This window comes from Cricetulus griseus, chromosome X, assembly GCF_003668045.3.
Source record: "Cricetulus griseus strain 17A/GY chromosome X, alternate assembly CriGri-PICRH-1.0, whole genome shotgun sequence".
In the NCBI taxonomy this organism is placed as follows: domain Eukaryota; kingdom Metazoa; phylum Chordata; class Mammalia; order Rodentia; family Cricetidae; genus Cricetulus; species Cricetulus griseus.
In genome coordinates, this window is record NC_048604.1 from 83,697,804 (window position 1) to 83,714,647 (window position 16,844).

Below are 16,844 nucleotides of genomic sequence, written 5' to 3' on the forward strand. Positions count from 1 at the left end.
GACTTCTGTGAAGGAAGTCTAAGTCAACAGTGAAGGAAAAAAAGCCCTGTTTTCACTCAAACAATTAACCAGAGAGTAACTGGAATTAGACATTTGGTAGTGTTGAATATGAGTAGTAATAGCACACTGCCTGCTCCTCATTACTTAAGAAGAGGATAAAAAGTTTTCCTAAGACTGCCTCTGAGAGAGCACAGCAAGCCAGAGCAAAGGAGTGAGTGAGATAGATAACCCGTAGAGGATTTCTTACGATAAGGTGAAATACTATTTCACCAAATATCATTCAGACTACAATGCTTTTCTCTTACACCAAAATTTGATTTATTAAATTAACAGAGTAATTATAGTAAGTAATATTGTATTTCATTCTGAAAGATTTTTTTAATCCAGATATTCACTTATTATTTTTAACCCAAGTATTCCAAAGAAAAGTTTTCTGTCTGGAAATTTCATGCTACAGTATTCCTTGCCATATTAACAAAAAAATAATTGAATCGAACTTCTACCTTCTAAGTCAGACCAAGAAAATGAGGTAGCTTAGTTATTTTGTTCAATATTCTAGAGCTAATCTCCCACATATATCTGAGAATCTGTTTGCTTTATTTTCCTGAAAATGGATTTTGACCTCATATAATATGTATTCTAATTATGTTTTTACCTCCTGTACTCCATCCAGCATCTACCCAACTCCCGTCACTTCTTGTCTCTCATTAGAAAACAAACTAGATTATAATTTCAAACCTGTAATTTAGCTATACACATGCTACAGCTTCCTTTTGGAATCTGCTTCCTTGGAGAGAAAAGTTATATTTACTTTTAAAACTGTTCAGTGATATTTTAGACGACATGAGGAATCCATGTTCAAGCCTTCCACTGTGAACTGTTCAAGCTCTGGTCTTTTTTGGAGGATTTTAAATAATGTAATTTATGGTAATTTTAGTGTAATTATTTGATTGTGGCTAATCTTCCTCTACCAGCCCATACCCCAAAGTACAGCCCTAATTGGGGGCTAGTAATGAAGAAATAAAACTGCCCAAATGTTAAGAGAGGGAGAAGAAAGGGAACTGCATCTCACAAAATGGATATTTACCATCTAAATACTGATGCTTTCACAGAAGTCTTTCACTGTCTAGGATGCTAACAATGATGCCTTTGTTGTGTCTTTCCAGTTAAGTACATATCAATGTTGAAGAACCTGGGCTGAAACCAGATCTCTCACTAAGAAAATATAATGATTTGCTTCTGATAAATGTGAACAATCCTGGGGGCTGTCCAAGGAAGACTTACTGTGCTCACTTCTTTTTATACAGTGGGACACATCTCCTTATATTTCAAACATGCTCACCTCTCTGATGTATACCAACATGATTTTAAAATTAGTTTATTAATGAGCACATTTGAAGGGATTTTGTAGGGCCCAAAGCTTTAAAAGATCTTGAGAATGATCTAAAGTAATTTCTTACTTTGTTAAAATAATTCATTAAGGGCCTTTATATTTTAAGTATAAAATATTTCTCTTATAGTATTAGTATTTGAGGGGTAAAGTTCAAGGATAAAATAATGTAGTTACAAAATCGTCAACAATGTAGTGTTTAATATTTTCAGTAGAGGCAACACATTTTGCTTGTAGTACTGGTGATAGAACCCAGAGCCTTGTGTCTCCAACCTGCAGTTCTCATTCTCATTAATGAACAGCCAATGTATTTGACTCCATAGGCACTGATTTGCTTTGTCAATAAAATCAGAATCAGCAGCAGAAACAACTCAAGCAGCCATAGGTATGGAGAGCAACTTTCCCCACAATTCTGAGAGGGTATTAGTTTGCAAGAAGGGTAAAAGGGAAGAACATGTGACATGCACCTTCCTTCCTTCTGTCCTGATCACTGCAGATACAAGAAGCCCATTTTTAGGTAGCAAGGTAGACATTAACAGGATTATATTTCAATGAATCTTAAACTGTTCTCTTTTTAATGAACTTGGGCCCTGCCTCCTATATCTATGGTAGCATATAATTTTAAAGAAGGAAAAAGACCATGATTGTGTGAGTGCCAACTTGTACAGCCACTGTGGAAATCAGTATGGCGATTCCTCAAGAAAATGGGAATGAGTCTACCACAAGATCCAGCAATTCCACTCCTAGGCATATACCCAAAAGAAGCACATTCATATAACAAGGACATATGTTCAACCATGTTCATAGCAGCATTATTTGTAATAGCCAGAAACTGGAAGCAGCCTAGATGCCCCTCAACCGAAGAATGGATAGAGAAATTGTGGTACATTTACACAATGGAGTACTACTCAGCAGAAAAAAAACAATGGAATCTTGAAATTTGCAGGAAAATGGATGGAACTCGAAGAAACCATTCTGAGTGAGGTAACCCAATCACAAAAAGACAAACATGGTATGTACTCACTCATATGTGGACCTGCTTTATGATACATAGTAGTGACCATGCTTTATCAGAGCTGTTTTTAATGATGTTGCTCAGAATGGTTTCCTCCCAGATGATGACTGAGAAGCTAATTTAAAAAAAATGGTGCCAAGTACCACAAGAGGAACAGAACTGCGCTGTTTTCCTGGATTTTGTTTTTTACTTTGTTGTTGTTGTTGTTTCTTTGTTTGTTTTTTGTTGTTGTTGTTTTGTTTTTCTTAAATGGAGTGTGCTGGATGTCTCTACAATTTTGTTCAAATGACTGCAGAACCTGGAAATAGTTGCTGCTATTGATGCATAACATATTGCCATTATTGCTCTCTCTGTGTCTCTCTGTGTCTCTGTGTCTCTCTGTCTCTGTCTCTCTCTCTCTATATATATATATATATGCTAATTGAAACTCAAATATGTGATGAATCCAAGGTGTTTCAGTGAGTCCTCACCTGTGCATGTAAATTTGATTTCATCATTAATAAGTAGTAAAGTTATATGCTTGCCAAAAAAAAAATAAGTGACACACTGGAAGACAAATGTCACACAATTTCAATTTTATGTGTAACCTAGAAACGATGAACTTATGGGAACAGAGAGCAGAATTGTGGCTATTAGGCTTCCATGTGGGTATTTTAACAATAGGGAAATGATTGATTTAAGGGTATAAAACTGCAGTAGGACAAGAGGCATGGACTCTGTGAAGTCTTGAGTTCTACTGAGAGCATGATAAATATGGTTGATAACAATATGCTATATTTTAAAAGTTGTGAGATAGTATAGTTTAAGTGTTCTCAAAACAAAAATGATGAATATGTGTGATATAACATGTTAATCGGTTTAATTTAGCCATGCCATTGTGAACATACTGTATTGTGTATCATAATTGTGTATTACTTTATTTATGAGCTAAATAAATGAATGAAAAAAAGAAAAAAAAGACCATGATTGTACCCATCCTAGACTATGAAAGATTCTAATGGGTCCTCAAAACTTTAAATACTATATAGAAGGCAACAGCATGGAGGTAGTGGGTCTATGTTGAGTCCCATTAATGAAAGAAAAAGTACATTTATTATAGTTTTATTTGTATATTTTTATGTTCATGGATGTTTTGCCTACATGCAGAGGTGCACCACATGCATGCCTGGTACTTGAGGCAGTCAGAAGGATGCCAGGTTCTCTGGAACTGGAGTTAAGGACAGTTGTGAGCTGCTACATTTGTGCTATGAATCGAACATGGGTCCTCTGGAAGAACACAGCCAAGGCATGGCTACTGTAGGAGTTAAAAAAAACAACTTTCAGAAGTGAGTTTTCTCCTTCCCCTATGCAGGATCCAACTCAGGCCATCAGGCTAGGCAGCAAGTTGAATTATTCACTAATCTATTTCACACGCTGTGTTTTATACATTTCTTTATTTTCATTTTTCTTTAGTTTTTTTTTTTATTCTACTGTTAGTTTTCATGATTATTTGTTCAACACAATGGCACCTTTGGTGTATCTTTCACTTTGGGTAGACATATGACATCCTAAACTGTTGAAAGTAAGTGATAGAGTACACTGAGAGAACCAGGACCTCTAAATCAACTAAGTTAAGCTCATACGAACTCACAGAGACTGAAGCAATATGTGCAACTGTGGCTTGCATGGGTCTGCACCAGGTCTTCTGCATATATAGTATAGCTTCCAGTTGAGTGTTTTTATGCAATTCCTGATTAAGGGAACAAATGGGTCTTTTATTCTTGTGACTTCTCTTGGGCTTCTTTCCTGCTGTTTGTTTGCCTCCTGGGATGGTTTATACTTTTATCTTATATTTTATTTTGTTACATTTGGCTGTTATCTCTTAGAAGTCCATTATTTTCCGGAACAGAAAGAAATGGAAGAGTGTTGGGTAGAAACTGGGAGGAGCAGAGGCAGGGGAAACTAATAAAGAAGGGAAAGGAGCATACATTTGAAAAGAATCACTAATGTCCCTTCCCTTAAAAGTTATCAGTGAGCTTCCCATTGGATGGAAACATATCTGGAAGATGTCATACTCAAGAGTGGAAAGAAGATTGAAGATTTAGTCTCCAAATTCCCTGCAATACTATTTAAGTGTTGTCCCACTGATGTTTCTTCCTCAAGGATTCCAATGTAGTCTATAATTGAGCAAGTTTCTTCTGTAGTAAGAGGAAGTTAAGTGTTAAAGTAGTACAGAATATGTTTTAAAACTTTTTTTCTGTAAATAAGGTGTCTTTAGAACAGAGCCATTCCATTTTTATGTAATGTCTTTGGTATGGCTACTTTTAATATATTGTTACAGATTTGACTAAATGACTGATGAAGCTGAAAAATGCATTTGGCTCTTTACAATAAGTGTTGACTATTTAGTAACACAACTGAAATTAGAATTTAGCATATCTTTGGGGTGGGTTGAGAAAGACTCACAGAGATCTGCCTGGCTCTGCCTCCCATGGATGTCAACACACTCATCTATAATGTAAACTATTTTACTTCTGATACTGCTATACTTTCAGAATTGCACTTGAGTTACACTACCACTAAAATTAATTACATCAAGAGTTGTTTTATGAGTATTTAATCAACAAGAAATCTCTATCAACTGTCATTTTCATAGCTCTTGTCTTGAAAAAGTTATATTAATTTCCCTCATGTGGAACACTCATACTAAGAATATTTTCTTTGTGATGTATTTTGAAAATGCTAAGTGGGGTTCTGTAGAACACGAATGTTCTGAGGCCCAGCAGCTTGTGGATAAGAAACAATTCACAGTGACATTTAGCACCAGATTTGCTGCCTCTTTGCTACCATCTGCATACAGACCTTCAGACCAATGCTAAGTCCTTTCTGGCTAAAAATGTCCCTTGCCTTCTCTAGAGAATTTTCATCCAACCATTGATATTTATCAGATAACAGTCTGCTAGGGACACAGAGGTGCTCTGATGGATAAGTATTGCCTGGATGTGCTTTCCACCTCCCTGAACTTCTAAGCTACAAAGTCCCTTGTCAGAAAAGACACAGACGGAAAATGCTGAAATTATAAAGAAGTTCCTTTGGCAGTCACAGCACTGGATTTCACTGGTACTCCCAATCACTTGCATAAAGCAGTAGGTGGAAAGATAAACTTTCCCAAGCAATTGAGGCCTGGAATAGCATCGTTCAAACTGAATTCCTAAAATAAACAGAATTGTTCTCACCCTTAAACCGTTTAGAGATACAACTTTCACCTCAAATTTACTGTATCAGAAACTCTAAGGTAGAAGGCTCATATCTCCACTTTAGTAAGTAGTTGATGTTTTCTTTTTATATGGTGAAATTTGAAAACCACTGATTTAAGATCACTGGGTGAAAAACATTTGTTTCTTTTGTTGGTACCCCAATGTGATACTTTTTATATAAAGATTGCTACCATTAAGTCTCCTGCCCAAGCATGATTGTTAACAATGTAACTCTTTAAGGGGTAATCATGACCTACCCCTAATCTGGACTGAGTTTGAAAGTTACTTTGACAAAGAGAGAACAGTGGAAGTAACATATTAATGGCAAAGTCTAACCATCATGCAATCTTAAAGCTTCCATTTTCTCCATCTTAGAGGAAGACTGTCTTGAGAGCATCAGAGAATGCCTACCAGATGTATGACTAACAAACAATGCAGGGCTATATAAAGGAGTGAGGATCTCTAGCAAACAGCCACCTCTCAGACATTTAAGGAGACTATTTAGACTTTCTAGTTTATGAGAGGCCAAATTACATTCGGATAGATTAGACTAGGTGAGATGATAACAATAACCACCCAGATATCACAGTACAAAATGGAAACTCACAGAATCAAAATCAAGCAAGTAATAATTGCTTTAGACCACTAAGTTTGAGGCTATTTTATGCAATAATAGGTAACTGAAACACCCAGACATTTAGGATCACCAAAACATATCAAACATTTGTTGAGAGTATGCCCACTTATCTTGTGAATTTGAACAATTTTTACAGCTCAAACCAGACCAATGCATCATATTATATAATGAAAGTAAACAGCTACAGGGAAGCTTGCTTTAGTGTTTTCAAAAGACTACTTTGAAAAAATCAAATCAATTCAAATCAAAAGCCAATTTGAACCCCAATCTCCACACATGTAAAAGAAAAATATTCAGCCAGATGACAATTTTAATGATTATTCTGGGCTCAGCATTCTAGGCTGCTAAGAAACTCAGAGAAATCTGATTTCGAGATATAGCAATACAGATTGCTGTTATCCCCTAGAAATCTAAGAAATTAAATTAGCATTAACTAGTTGCTTGCTGCCTTTATCTAGAATTTTCATTGTGTTGTGGGATAAAAAAATAGTGTAAGACACAGTAATGAAACAAAACACCAATCGATGTAATTGGATTAGAATCCTATCTCTCTTGTTTTGAAGCTGTGTGGCCTTAATCTAGTAATATTCCTTCTATGTCTTGGGTTTTTTGCTTTTAAAAAGTTTTAAATAATCATATTTACTTTACAATTATTTTGAGGATAAAAGCCTAAGTGTTCCGAAGGAAGGTATACATGCAAAAGGCAGGCTTTGGGAAACCATCATGGTAAACTGTAAATCCCATTGTATTACAAAATAGTCTAGGGAATAATAATCATATACTCAAATCATATTATAAATTAGTTATTTTTAAATAGTACAGTTTAGATTAAATTACTATGTGTCACATAGCCAAAATATAAATAATTCTTAATTCTAATGCTTAAACTATTACATGAGAAAAACCGTCTTGGAATAAAAGCAGATTCTGATATGCTGTTGATACTTTGCACTCAATATTTGTGTTTTCAGTAGGCTGACTTTATGCCGATTTTTGGTCCATTTTCTGGAGGAGATAAAATCTCCTTTTTGAGAAAATTCCTCTCTCATTTTTCCAAATGTGGCCCTAGTACTGCCAACTCTCTCCAGTGGCTTAGCGCTGAAGATAAGGTCAGAATCCCCACTAGTAGCAATATAGCAGGAATGGTGGGGAAAAAAAGGAGCCATATAGTGATGAAGTTCTCACTGAGGGGCAAATAAGTGAAGCAGATGCCTGATAATACTGTCTTCCTTCACTGCTCTTTCTTGTTCTTTGTGTAGCCTCTGATGTCAGCTCAATATCATTTGTGATTACCACACTACTCCCACTCTAGTATCTTCCTCAGTGTGACAGCTGTGACTTTTTATACCGTCTATCATAATTTTTGTCCATACACAGACAATGCTCACTGTCTTGCATCACCTTTCTGATGTGTTCAGGCCAGAATAGCTTGCCTAGCTATACTTCAGACAATAATGCCCTCATCCCAACTCACTTTCCCATTTTTTTCCCTTTTCACTGTCCAGTGTGCTGGAATCACCTGGAGAGTCCAATAAAATGTATGCAACTTTGAAAGGGCTAGGGCTTGACTTTCTGCCTTTCTGTCCTAAGCCACTTGGCATTAATCTGTAGACTTTACCTCACTTATAATTGAGATAATGCTTTTTTCTTTTCATTGGCATATCATTTTCTCTTCCAATTTGACTGTGCTTCATAAATGAGAGACTTATGATGAATTCTCAGCACTTAGTCTGATGTCTAACACACAGATGTTGCTCCCTATATGTTGACTAAATAGATTAATTACATATGTTCTTATAAACCAAAACTTTTAATGCATTTTCAGTTAGAAACAGCATAATACCATTTAGGAACATAGCACGCTAAATACTTTTTGTTCACTGGCTTTTATCATTGGTGTAATGTTCACAGTACCTTACATGTAAATATAAACCCTTAACTTCCACATTCCAAAAATTTATGAAATATCATTGGAACATAAAATCTTCACAGCATTACAGACTGAGATTGAACATTCCAATGACACCTAGAGAACAAACACCAATAAAGGATTGTATATGGACAGCTGTGAATTTGTGCAGAGAGAACCAAAAATTTGAGCTCATAAATGGAAATAAAACTGACATAATTTATTCACTAGAATCTTGATATAGCAATTTCAGTGCACCATGTTGACGAAAAGAAAACCAAACAAACACAAAAAATCCCACAATACTTGCACATCTTTTTTCAAGTCTCAGTTGTCATTACACGTTCACCTTGATGTTTGTTCTTAGATGCTGGAGATATGGTGATTTGTTGAGTTTCCTTACTAAGAACCACCTTCAGCTTTAGTTAAAAAACAACTACCAATCGCCTGCTGCTTCTAATGAAGCAGAAATACAAGGAAAGGCCTTCTACTGATGATTTAGTATGGCTCCACAAAGCCAGGCAGCTTTAATGCTCTTAAAGAACAAGCTAAAGTATCTGTTTAAGACATTATGGCTTCTCCTCACCTGCTCTTTTCTTTTCCTTGAAGTTGGATCATCAGAAAATATAGATTGTAAACCTCCCATTGTCCAGAGAAACCACCTAAAAGCATTTTGCATATTAAATAACATAAATGTTTACTCCTTTCTACAGAATCAGAAACCAATTTTCCTTTCATTCAGAGATAGCCTTATAGCCATGTTTTTCACCAAAAAGCTAAAGTGAAAGTGAACACCTGAGACACAATGTACTTACAGGCTCCAACAGTGGTCAGTCCCGGGACACGATCAGGTTGCTTTGTCCTCAGCTCCCGAAGTAAATGGTTTACAGCCTCCCACTCAGACCTCAGATCTTCTAACTTCCTCTTTAATAGAAAAAGCATATGTTACTGATCTTACCATCACTTCCAGTATAACTTAACTCATTGGGTTGTTAATTAATTTTGTGAGTGTACTCTTTATGGACTTTTGCTTTTGATATAAAATTTTAAAAGGTGTTAGAAAATGGTTCAGTGATAAAAAATGTGTGTGCTATGCAAAGATTAGGAGTTTGGTTACCCTGGCTATGTTTTAAAAAGTTGTGGCAGCTTATATCTGTGATCCTGGATGCTCTGTGAATTGATAAGTGTATTCCCTAAGCTCCTTGGCCAGTCATTCTAGCCAATCCATAAGCTTCAGGCTCATTGAATGATCTTTTCCCCCAAAATATGGTGGAGAAGTGACCAAGAAGACAGCCAATACTGACCTTTGGCTTCCACATGTTAATGTGAGCATCCACATGTGAGTAGGTACACATACATAAACACATGAAAATATAAATGGACCATAATTCTAAACTCTTTGAAATTAAAATTTTAAAATTTTAAATTCTTGTCTTGTGAGAATGGTTGACATGCAAAAACTATGACTGTATATACACAGATGTGCATGTGGAGACTGCAACTGCATCATTTCATCCTGTCTCCTTGTATAAATCCATCTATGGGAAGGCTAAATTAAAATCTCAAACATGCTGCTTAGCAGTTAGAAACTGAGCAAGCCTAAATTGATACTCTCTACTCAAGTATTTCCTCAGAAGTAATTAAGCTCATATTTGAGCCTTCATTATTGCTTCTGTTTCAATTGATTGTTTTGAATAGCAAGTGAATTTGGGTGATATGCTCAAATAATCATAAGGAGGTATGCTGGGGAGGCTTCTAGATGAGTATAAGAGATTTTGGTTAAACAGAGACAGTTGATAGACAATTAGCAATTATTCCTAGTATATAACCAGTGGTAAAAGTGACTGTCAAAAATTCATTTGAAAGATTAAAATAATTGTACTATTCTTACCAAAAATATTTTAAAATGGAAACAACAGCTTTTCTAATATATTGTACACAGGTACTGATGCTTGGGAATAAAGCTTTCAGTAATAGCTTTGAGAATGTGGAAAATAATTTTGTTTGTAACTGGCAGCCACCTAGGCCATGATGATTAGAGTTGAACAGGCAGACAGTAAAATAAACAATCAAAAAGCAGAGAAATCAAGCTAGGTAGAGACAAGGACACCCCATAACCAGATTTAAAACAATGCAGAGAGAGACAAGTCAAGGCCTCTCTGCCATCACAGAAACGACTAATATGTATTATTGCTTCTTAAACAATGATACCATTTAGCCCTACTTAATCCTTAATTCTTCTCGAAGACTACATTAACTTTAACAATCAATTTGACTGCCACTTAATAGCATCTAATTTGAACATGGCTTCCACTTTGCTCATCCTTCTTAAAATTAAAAGTTTTCTGATAAAGATAACATATGGTCTTTTTGAAGTGTTTTCTCCTCTATTAATAAGGTGTGTTACCTGTAGTCTTCATTTGGAAGGTTTTTTGTTTTACATGTCCAGGGGTGGAACCTAGCTTATGTTCTTATTAAGTAAGTGTTATACCACTCAGCTATGCTTTCACCTGGGTATTACGGGATAATCTTTTTGCACACCATAGATGTGTCTGTTTTAACTCATCTGCCTCTAATTGGTTTAGCTAGGCAAGAGAGGATAGGCAGGGCTTCCAGGAAAAGAGAGAAATGTAGGGCAAGAATCTGAGAGATAGATATTTGTCAGCAAGATGCAGGGGAGGTCAGATTTACACTATGGCTAGGTAGCAAGCCATGTGGCTAAATGTAGATTAATATAAAGGAGTTAAGTTTTAAGAGCTTATTGGGAACAAGCCTAAGCCAAAGTCAAGCTTTCACACCGAATAATAAGTCTCTGGGTCAATATTTTGCAGCTGCAGGTCCAAAGAATGCCCAACTATAGTTGGTGTCCAATGTGGAGACCCATATCACCAAGCATAAGGCCTATAAGTGGCTGGCACACTGTCTGGTGGTAGAGTAGGTGGAAATGCCTGCCAGAGGATGGTGCAGCAACTTCCTAGATATGGGCAGTTAATACAGCTCCTGGCCTGTGCTCTTACAGACCCAAGGGAGGTGGGGACAGCTGCCAAAACCATGTGCTAAGCAGGGGCACAAAAGGAGTCTGCACATGCAGACAAGGACTTCTCAGCAATTTTCTGAGCCACAGGATGCAGAAAGCCTGGTCCACACTGAAAAAAAAATATCTAAATAGGTACAGTATTCTTAAAAATGTGCTTATGTGATGAAGATAGAAAAGAAAATCAGTATAGACACTCATAGAAAAATAGCTTAAAAGTAACAAAGTAAAGTCTTTTTTTCGAGACAGGGTTTCTCTGTATTGCTTTTGAGGCTGTCCTGGAACTCGCTCTGTAGACCAGGCTAGCCTTGAGCTCATAGAGATCCGCCTGCCTCTGCCTCCTGAGTGCTGGGATTAAAGGTGTACACAACCAACACCTGGCTAAACTGAAGTCTTTAGAGAAAAAAATAATATGGAAAAATAAGCCATATAAGGATAGGAACACAAGGCATTTGGATTCTATACAATGTTTTATTAACATTAATTTTTAAAATGCTAATGAGCAAAAATGAACAGCTACTGATAGACATTGGATTGTCGGGGGGAAAAGCTACATTAAATCAGCCTATATATTTTAAAAATGTCTTAACTTCAGAAGTGAAGTCAGGAAATGTATTGCATTTGACAGAGGTTATGCCTTTGTTGCCATAGGAAACAAAAATCTATGGATTCCTTTGAAATTAATGAAGATCAGATTTGACCAGTGGGTGCTTCTTGAAAATCTTGATTGCAGACATGAAGGAAGAAACCAAGAAAATCTACAAGAGCGGCGACATATATGCAGATCCCTTGACATGGGAACAGCTCTGAGAATAGATGAGATAGAAATCTTTTTGCCTATAGAGTCCTCATGACTTATTATTGTATGCCATACTTTCACATAGCATGGGTGGAGGTTTGGTTTTACAGAACAGGTGTCATAGATGCTGGTCCCATGACATGGGAATAGGTCTGAGACTGTATGAGACATGATAAATCTTGTCTACAGAGTCTTCATGACTTATTATTTAGTGCTGTCCTTTCAGATGGCATGGATGGAAATTTATATTACAATTTGATTATGTAGTCCAAAGAGACTTATGAAGTTGACAGATGCCTTTTGCCTGCTCAAACACAGAACAAAAATCATCTTTTACTAATTAGTGTACACCTCACAGTGCATACTTGTATTAATGCAGCTATGTATGTTACCTTTAAAAGTCCATGTGTTTTCAGAAAAAAAAGGACCAACTACCAATGAAGACAAGTAGCCTAGGTGACGCAACCTCTCAGGATGCCTCTGTTGTAGTTTCCATAAAAATCCACAACCAGAACAACTTCGAAGCTGTTAAATGAGATGAACCAGCTTCATAGACTACTTCAGCCAGAACTTCAGTTAAGCCCTGGACTTTCCCATCACACAGAGTTTGGACAACAAATGATAGAGTTTGCTTTCCCAGGACTTGAATATCATTCCAAATTTCTCAGGATCCCCCAATGATGCCATCACCCCCAGACAACAGGAAGTAATTTTAAGAACACTATGTTCCCCTTACCAAGAGGTGGGATACATGTTTTTGGTCATTTGGTGCATTGTGGATGTTTGTCATCATTTAGAGAGATTACTTGCAAGTTGTTATTGGTTGTGGTCAGGGAGGAAACTAAACAAAGTTTGGATTAAGGGATTTGTTTCTTTCCTCTATCCTTTCTCTCCTATCTAGTGAAAAAAAAACATGGGTATATAAGAATGAAAGGATAAATGGGTAGATAATTGGATATTCTTTTAAACAAATGAAACGAACCAACTACTGGTCTCAAATATTATACATTGGTATGGATTTTTGTATATTGATTCACATTTAAGGTTACTTTTGTTATAACATTCTGTATATGTTTCTACTCTTAGGGTAATATACGTAAGCAGCTCATTGATGATGTAATGGAAAGTTCTAGTCCTTGAAAGATATTATTATAATCTATTTAGGATAATTAAGAAATTCGGGTTAGCAGTTAGTCATCTATGACAAACAAACATGTAGTCAAGTTAGGTATGTTTTAAAGGTTCAACTAAGATATAGTCAGGATAGATAGGTGATCTTCAAACACTTCAGAGATCTAGAGGATATGGCATTTAAAATGTTTTAATCACATAAGGTTTTTCATGACAGTAAGATATGTCTTTTCCTGGCAGCACTGATTCACTTCAGCGAAGATGATAGGTACCAAAGAAACTCCATGTGGAGTTTGCTTTCAAAGTGACAAAACTAGCCATTTGAGAAAGAAACTGCTCTTGTTTTGACTGCTGACAGTATGCTGTTCAAATTGGACAAAAAGGGCACAAAGGAAGTAAACTGCCAAATTTGTCAAGACAAGATAGACCAGTCCTTCAAAATTTCTGCTTTACAAAAAAGTGTCAGATTTTCTCAAAGACTGATGCCCTGCAATTGCAGAGGAACCTTTGGTAACTGTTCAGGCAGCCAGCTGTCTCTGTCATTTCTTTAGTTTTGGAGGTCATTTCTTCTTCATTTCCTGTTTACCCAGGTAATATTTTATACTTCTCAGATCTCTGATGGGGTTGAAGAATAGATAATTATAGTTTTGCAGATCTCCTTGTTACCAAATTCAGAAAAGAAACTTACAAAAGTGATATAAAGTTTATAAAAGTTGAGAAACATAAAAGCTTAAGTTGTTTATCAAGTGTTTTAAGTCTAAAATGGTATTTTTAGGTTGGTGATACAAGTTATAATAGAAAGTAATTTAGGTATAAAACTTAAGACTCAACAAGATAGGATAGATAACAGAATATTTTCTCTAAATTGGCCAAATACAAATGGACTGAACATAATTGCTCTTATTGTATATAGTTTTACTGTGTTAGAGTTAAAACATTTCCTTTTTATTTGGACAAAAAGGGAGAAATGTTTCAAGATAATATTTTTGTATATTATGAAGATGTATTTATTTGTCTTAACTCATCAGCATAAGGCATCTTCTGATTTGTTTAAAAAAGTGCTGAATAGTCATTAGCAAGGCAGGAGAGGAACTTGGGGCAACAATCTGAGAGTGAGAGTTACCACTGGGATGTAGAGGAAGTAGGATGTACAGTATGGCAGAACCTAGATTAATATGAATGGGTTAATTTACATTTTAAGAGCTAGTTGGGAACAAGCTTAAGCTAAGACCAAGCCTTTATAGTTAATAATAAGACTCTATATCATTAATTGTGAGCAGGTAGTCCAAAGAAATTTCAACTACACCCAGTGGCTTTAACAGACTCATATGGGTATTTGAAAGTACCATATTGTAAAAAAAAAAAAAAAAAACATTTAAAATGTGAGATATTTGATTCTATAATATTTATATGAAGTGTTTTATCTAGGGAGTCTTTATGTCTCACCTGCAAGTTCCCAAATCACAATATGGAAACCTATGATTAGATCTGAATGCTTGGCTGGTAGCTTAGGCTTGTTTCTAACTAGTTCTCATAACTTAATATATTTCTATTAATTTACTTTCTGCCTTGTGGGTTTTTTACCTTAACTCTGTATTGCCCATGCTGTTTTCCTGCTTCCTCCTGGTCTAGCTGGTGACTCTGTCTTCTTCCCAGGGTTCTCTCTGCCCTGCAAATCCTGCCTAACTATTGGCTGTTTAACTTTTTATTAATCTGAGAGATACTATTCACAGTGTACTAAAACATTATTCACCAATAATTCCTCCTTTTGTTTTTATAAAAAGGAAAGTTTTTAATTATACCATGGAAAAACTACACAGAATAAGAAAAATTATCAGGTAAGAATTACATTTACAATGTCCAGTCCATTTGTATTTCACAAATTTGGGGAAAATACTTCATTATTTATTCTATCTTGAGTCCAAAGCTCTGTACCTAATTACATTCTATCATAACCAAGGAAAACTGCAACTATAACTACCTAGTCTTCAACTGCATCAGTGACCACAGAAGGTTATGGTATTAGCTGAATAAACAGGAATTGCAAGGAAAGCCACTTCCAAACCAATAGAAATGACAGTCATCCAGATGCCTGAACAGTCACCCAAGTTTCAAGTGAAACATTCGAAAATCCATCTTTGGCCTGCATGCCTAGAATATCTGACAGAAATTTTATGAAGCAGGAGTTTTGAAGGACTGTCCTACCTAGTCTTAGAAAAGTTTAGCAGTCCCTTTCCTGTGTGTTTTGCAGAATGCCACACAGACTTTTTTTTTTATGAAGCAGGGATTTTAAAGGATAGTCCCACCTTACCTTGGCAAAGTTCAACCATTTTTTCTCTTTGTGTCCTGCCTGCCCAGTTTCCTGCTCAAATGACTAGTTTTGTCACATTGAAAGCAAACACCATATGAAGTTTTATTGATACCCATCATCTTCTCTGAAGTAAATTGGTGCTTCCAGGAGGAGACATATTTCATTGTCATGAAAATCCCTATGTTAAGTAAACATTTTAAATGTCATATTCTGTAAGTCTTTGAAGTGTTTGAAGATCATCTATATCTATCTATCTATCTATCTATCTATCTATCTATCTATCTATCTATCTCTGACTTTGAAAACATAGAGAACATGACTGCAAGTTTATTATAGGAGGCTACTAACCTGCATTTCTTTATTATCCTGAATAGTTTGTAATAACTTTCAAGGATTGAGAAATTTAAATTACTATGTTAAATGAGCTTCATAGGTACAATAACTTAAACAATAGTAGAGGTTTTGTACAGTGTGTTCTAACAAAACTAATATTCAAATTGTATCAATATACAAATACTTCAAACAATGACAAACATCCATAACCCACCGAATGACCAAAACCCAACCATGTCTCTCTTGGAAATGTGAGTGTTGTGTTCTCTATACTGCTTCTTGTTGAGTGGGGGACCCTGAGGAAATTAGGATAATGGCCATGTCGTGGCTAGAATAATCTGTGAGGCTGGACCATCTCAGTCAGTACCCTTGAAGCTGTTCTTGATGCAAAACTCTGAGGAAACAGAAAGAGGCTCAAGCACCCAGGCCACCCATTTTCATTGATTCCTGGTCCCCTTTTTCTGAAAACACATAAACATTCAAAGGTAATATACATATCTTCATCAATACAAATATAGACTGTGTGCTGTACACAAGACATCCAAAGATGACTTCTTTTTATGTTTGAGAAGGTGAAATATACATCACCTGTCTTTTAGTTTTTATGGATTTATTTTTTTAAGTTGTAGCTAGGATTTTCATGGTGTCTCTCTTAATCAAACTTGATTCTCTTTAACCTTCAGTGAATCCACAACATTTAGTTTTCTGTGGAGAAAAACATAACCTCTTCTCCAATGTAACATATTTTTTTTACTTCTATTTTGATGTTAATACATTTCTAAAACATGAAGATTGGTTTAATTTAGGAGTTTTCATAATCCAGTGCCTTTCAGCAGCTTTGCGTTTGTTCACCAGCAATCAAAAATTGAGACTTTTACTATATTTTATTCATTTTATGTACAAGCCATAGTTCCCATTAACTCTCCTCCCAATTTCTTCCTTCTTCCCCCAAACCCATCTCTATCAGAAAGGGTAAGGCCTCCCAGGAGAAGTCAACAAACCCTGTCACATTAAGCTGAGGCAGGACCAAGTCTCTTCCCCCTGCATCA

General features: G+C 35.9%; 1 protein-coding gene across 3 annotated transcripts in view; it reads right to left on the bottom strand.

The window, feature by feature from the left end:
• The window catches only part of Dmd (dystrophin), a 1,637,847-nt gene that overhangs the window by 683,473 nt on the left and 937,530 nt on the right, over positions 1–16,844 (bottom strand). For all 3 annotated transcript variants that reach the window (XM_035449892.1, XM_035449894.1, XM_035449893.1), the window contains one exon: positions 9,003–9,111. In XM_035449892.1, the coding sequence (XP_035305783.1) occupies positions 9,003–9,111 (109 nt within the window). The remainder of the gene's footprint in view (positions 1–9,002; positions 9,112–16,844) is intronic.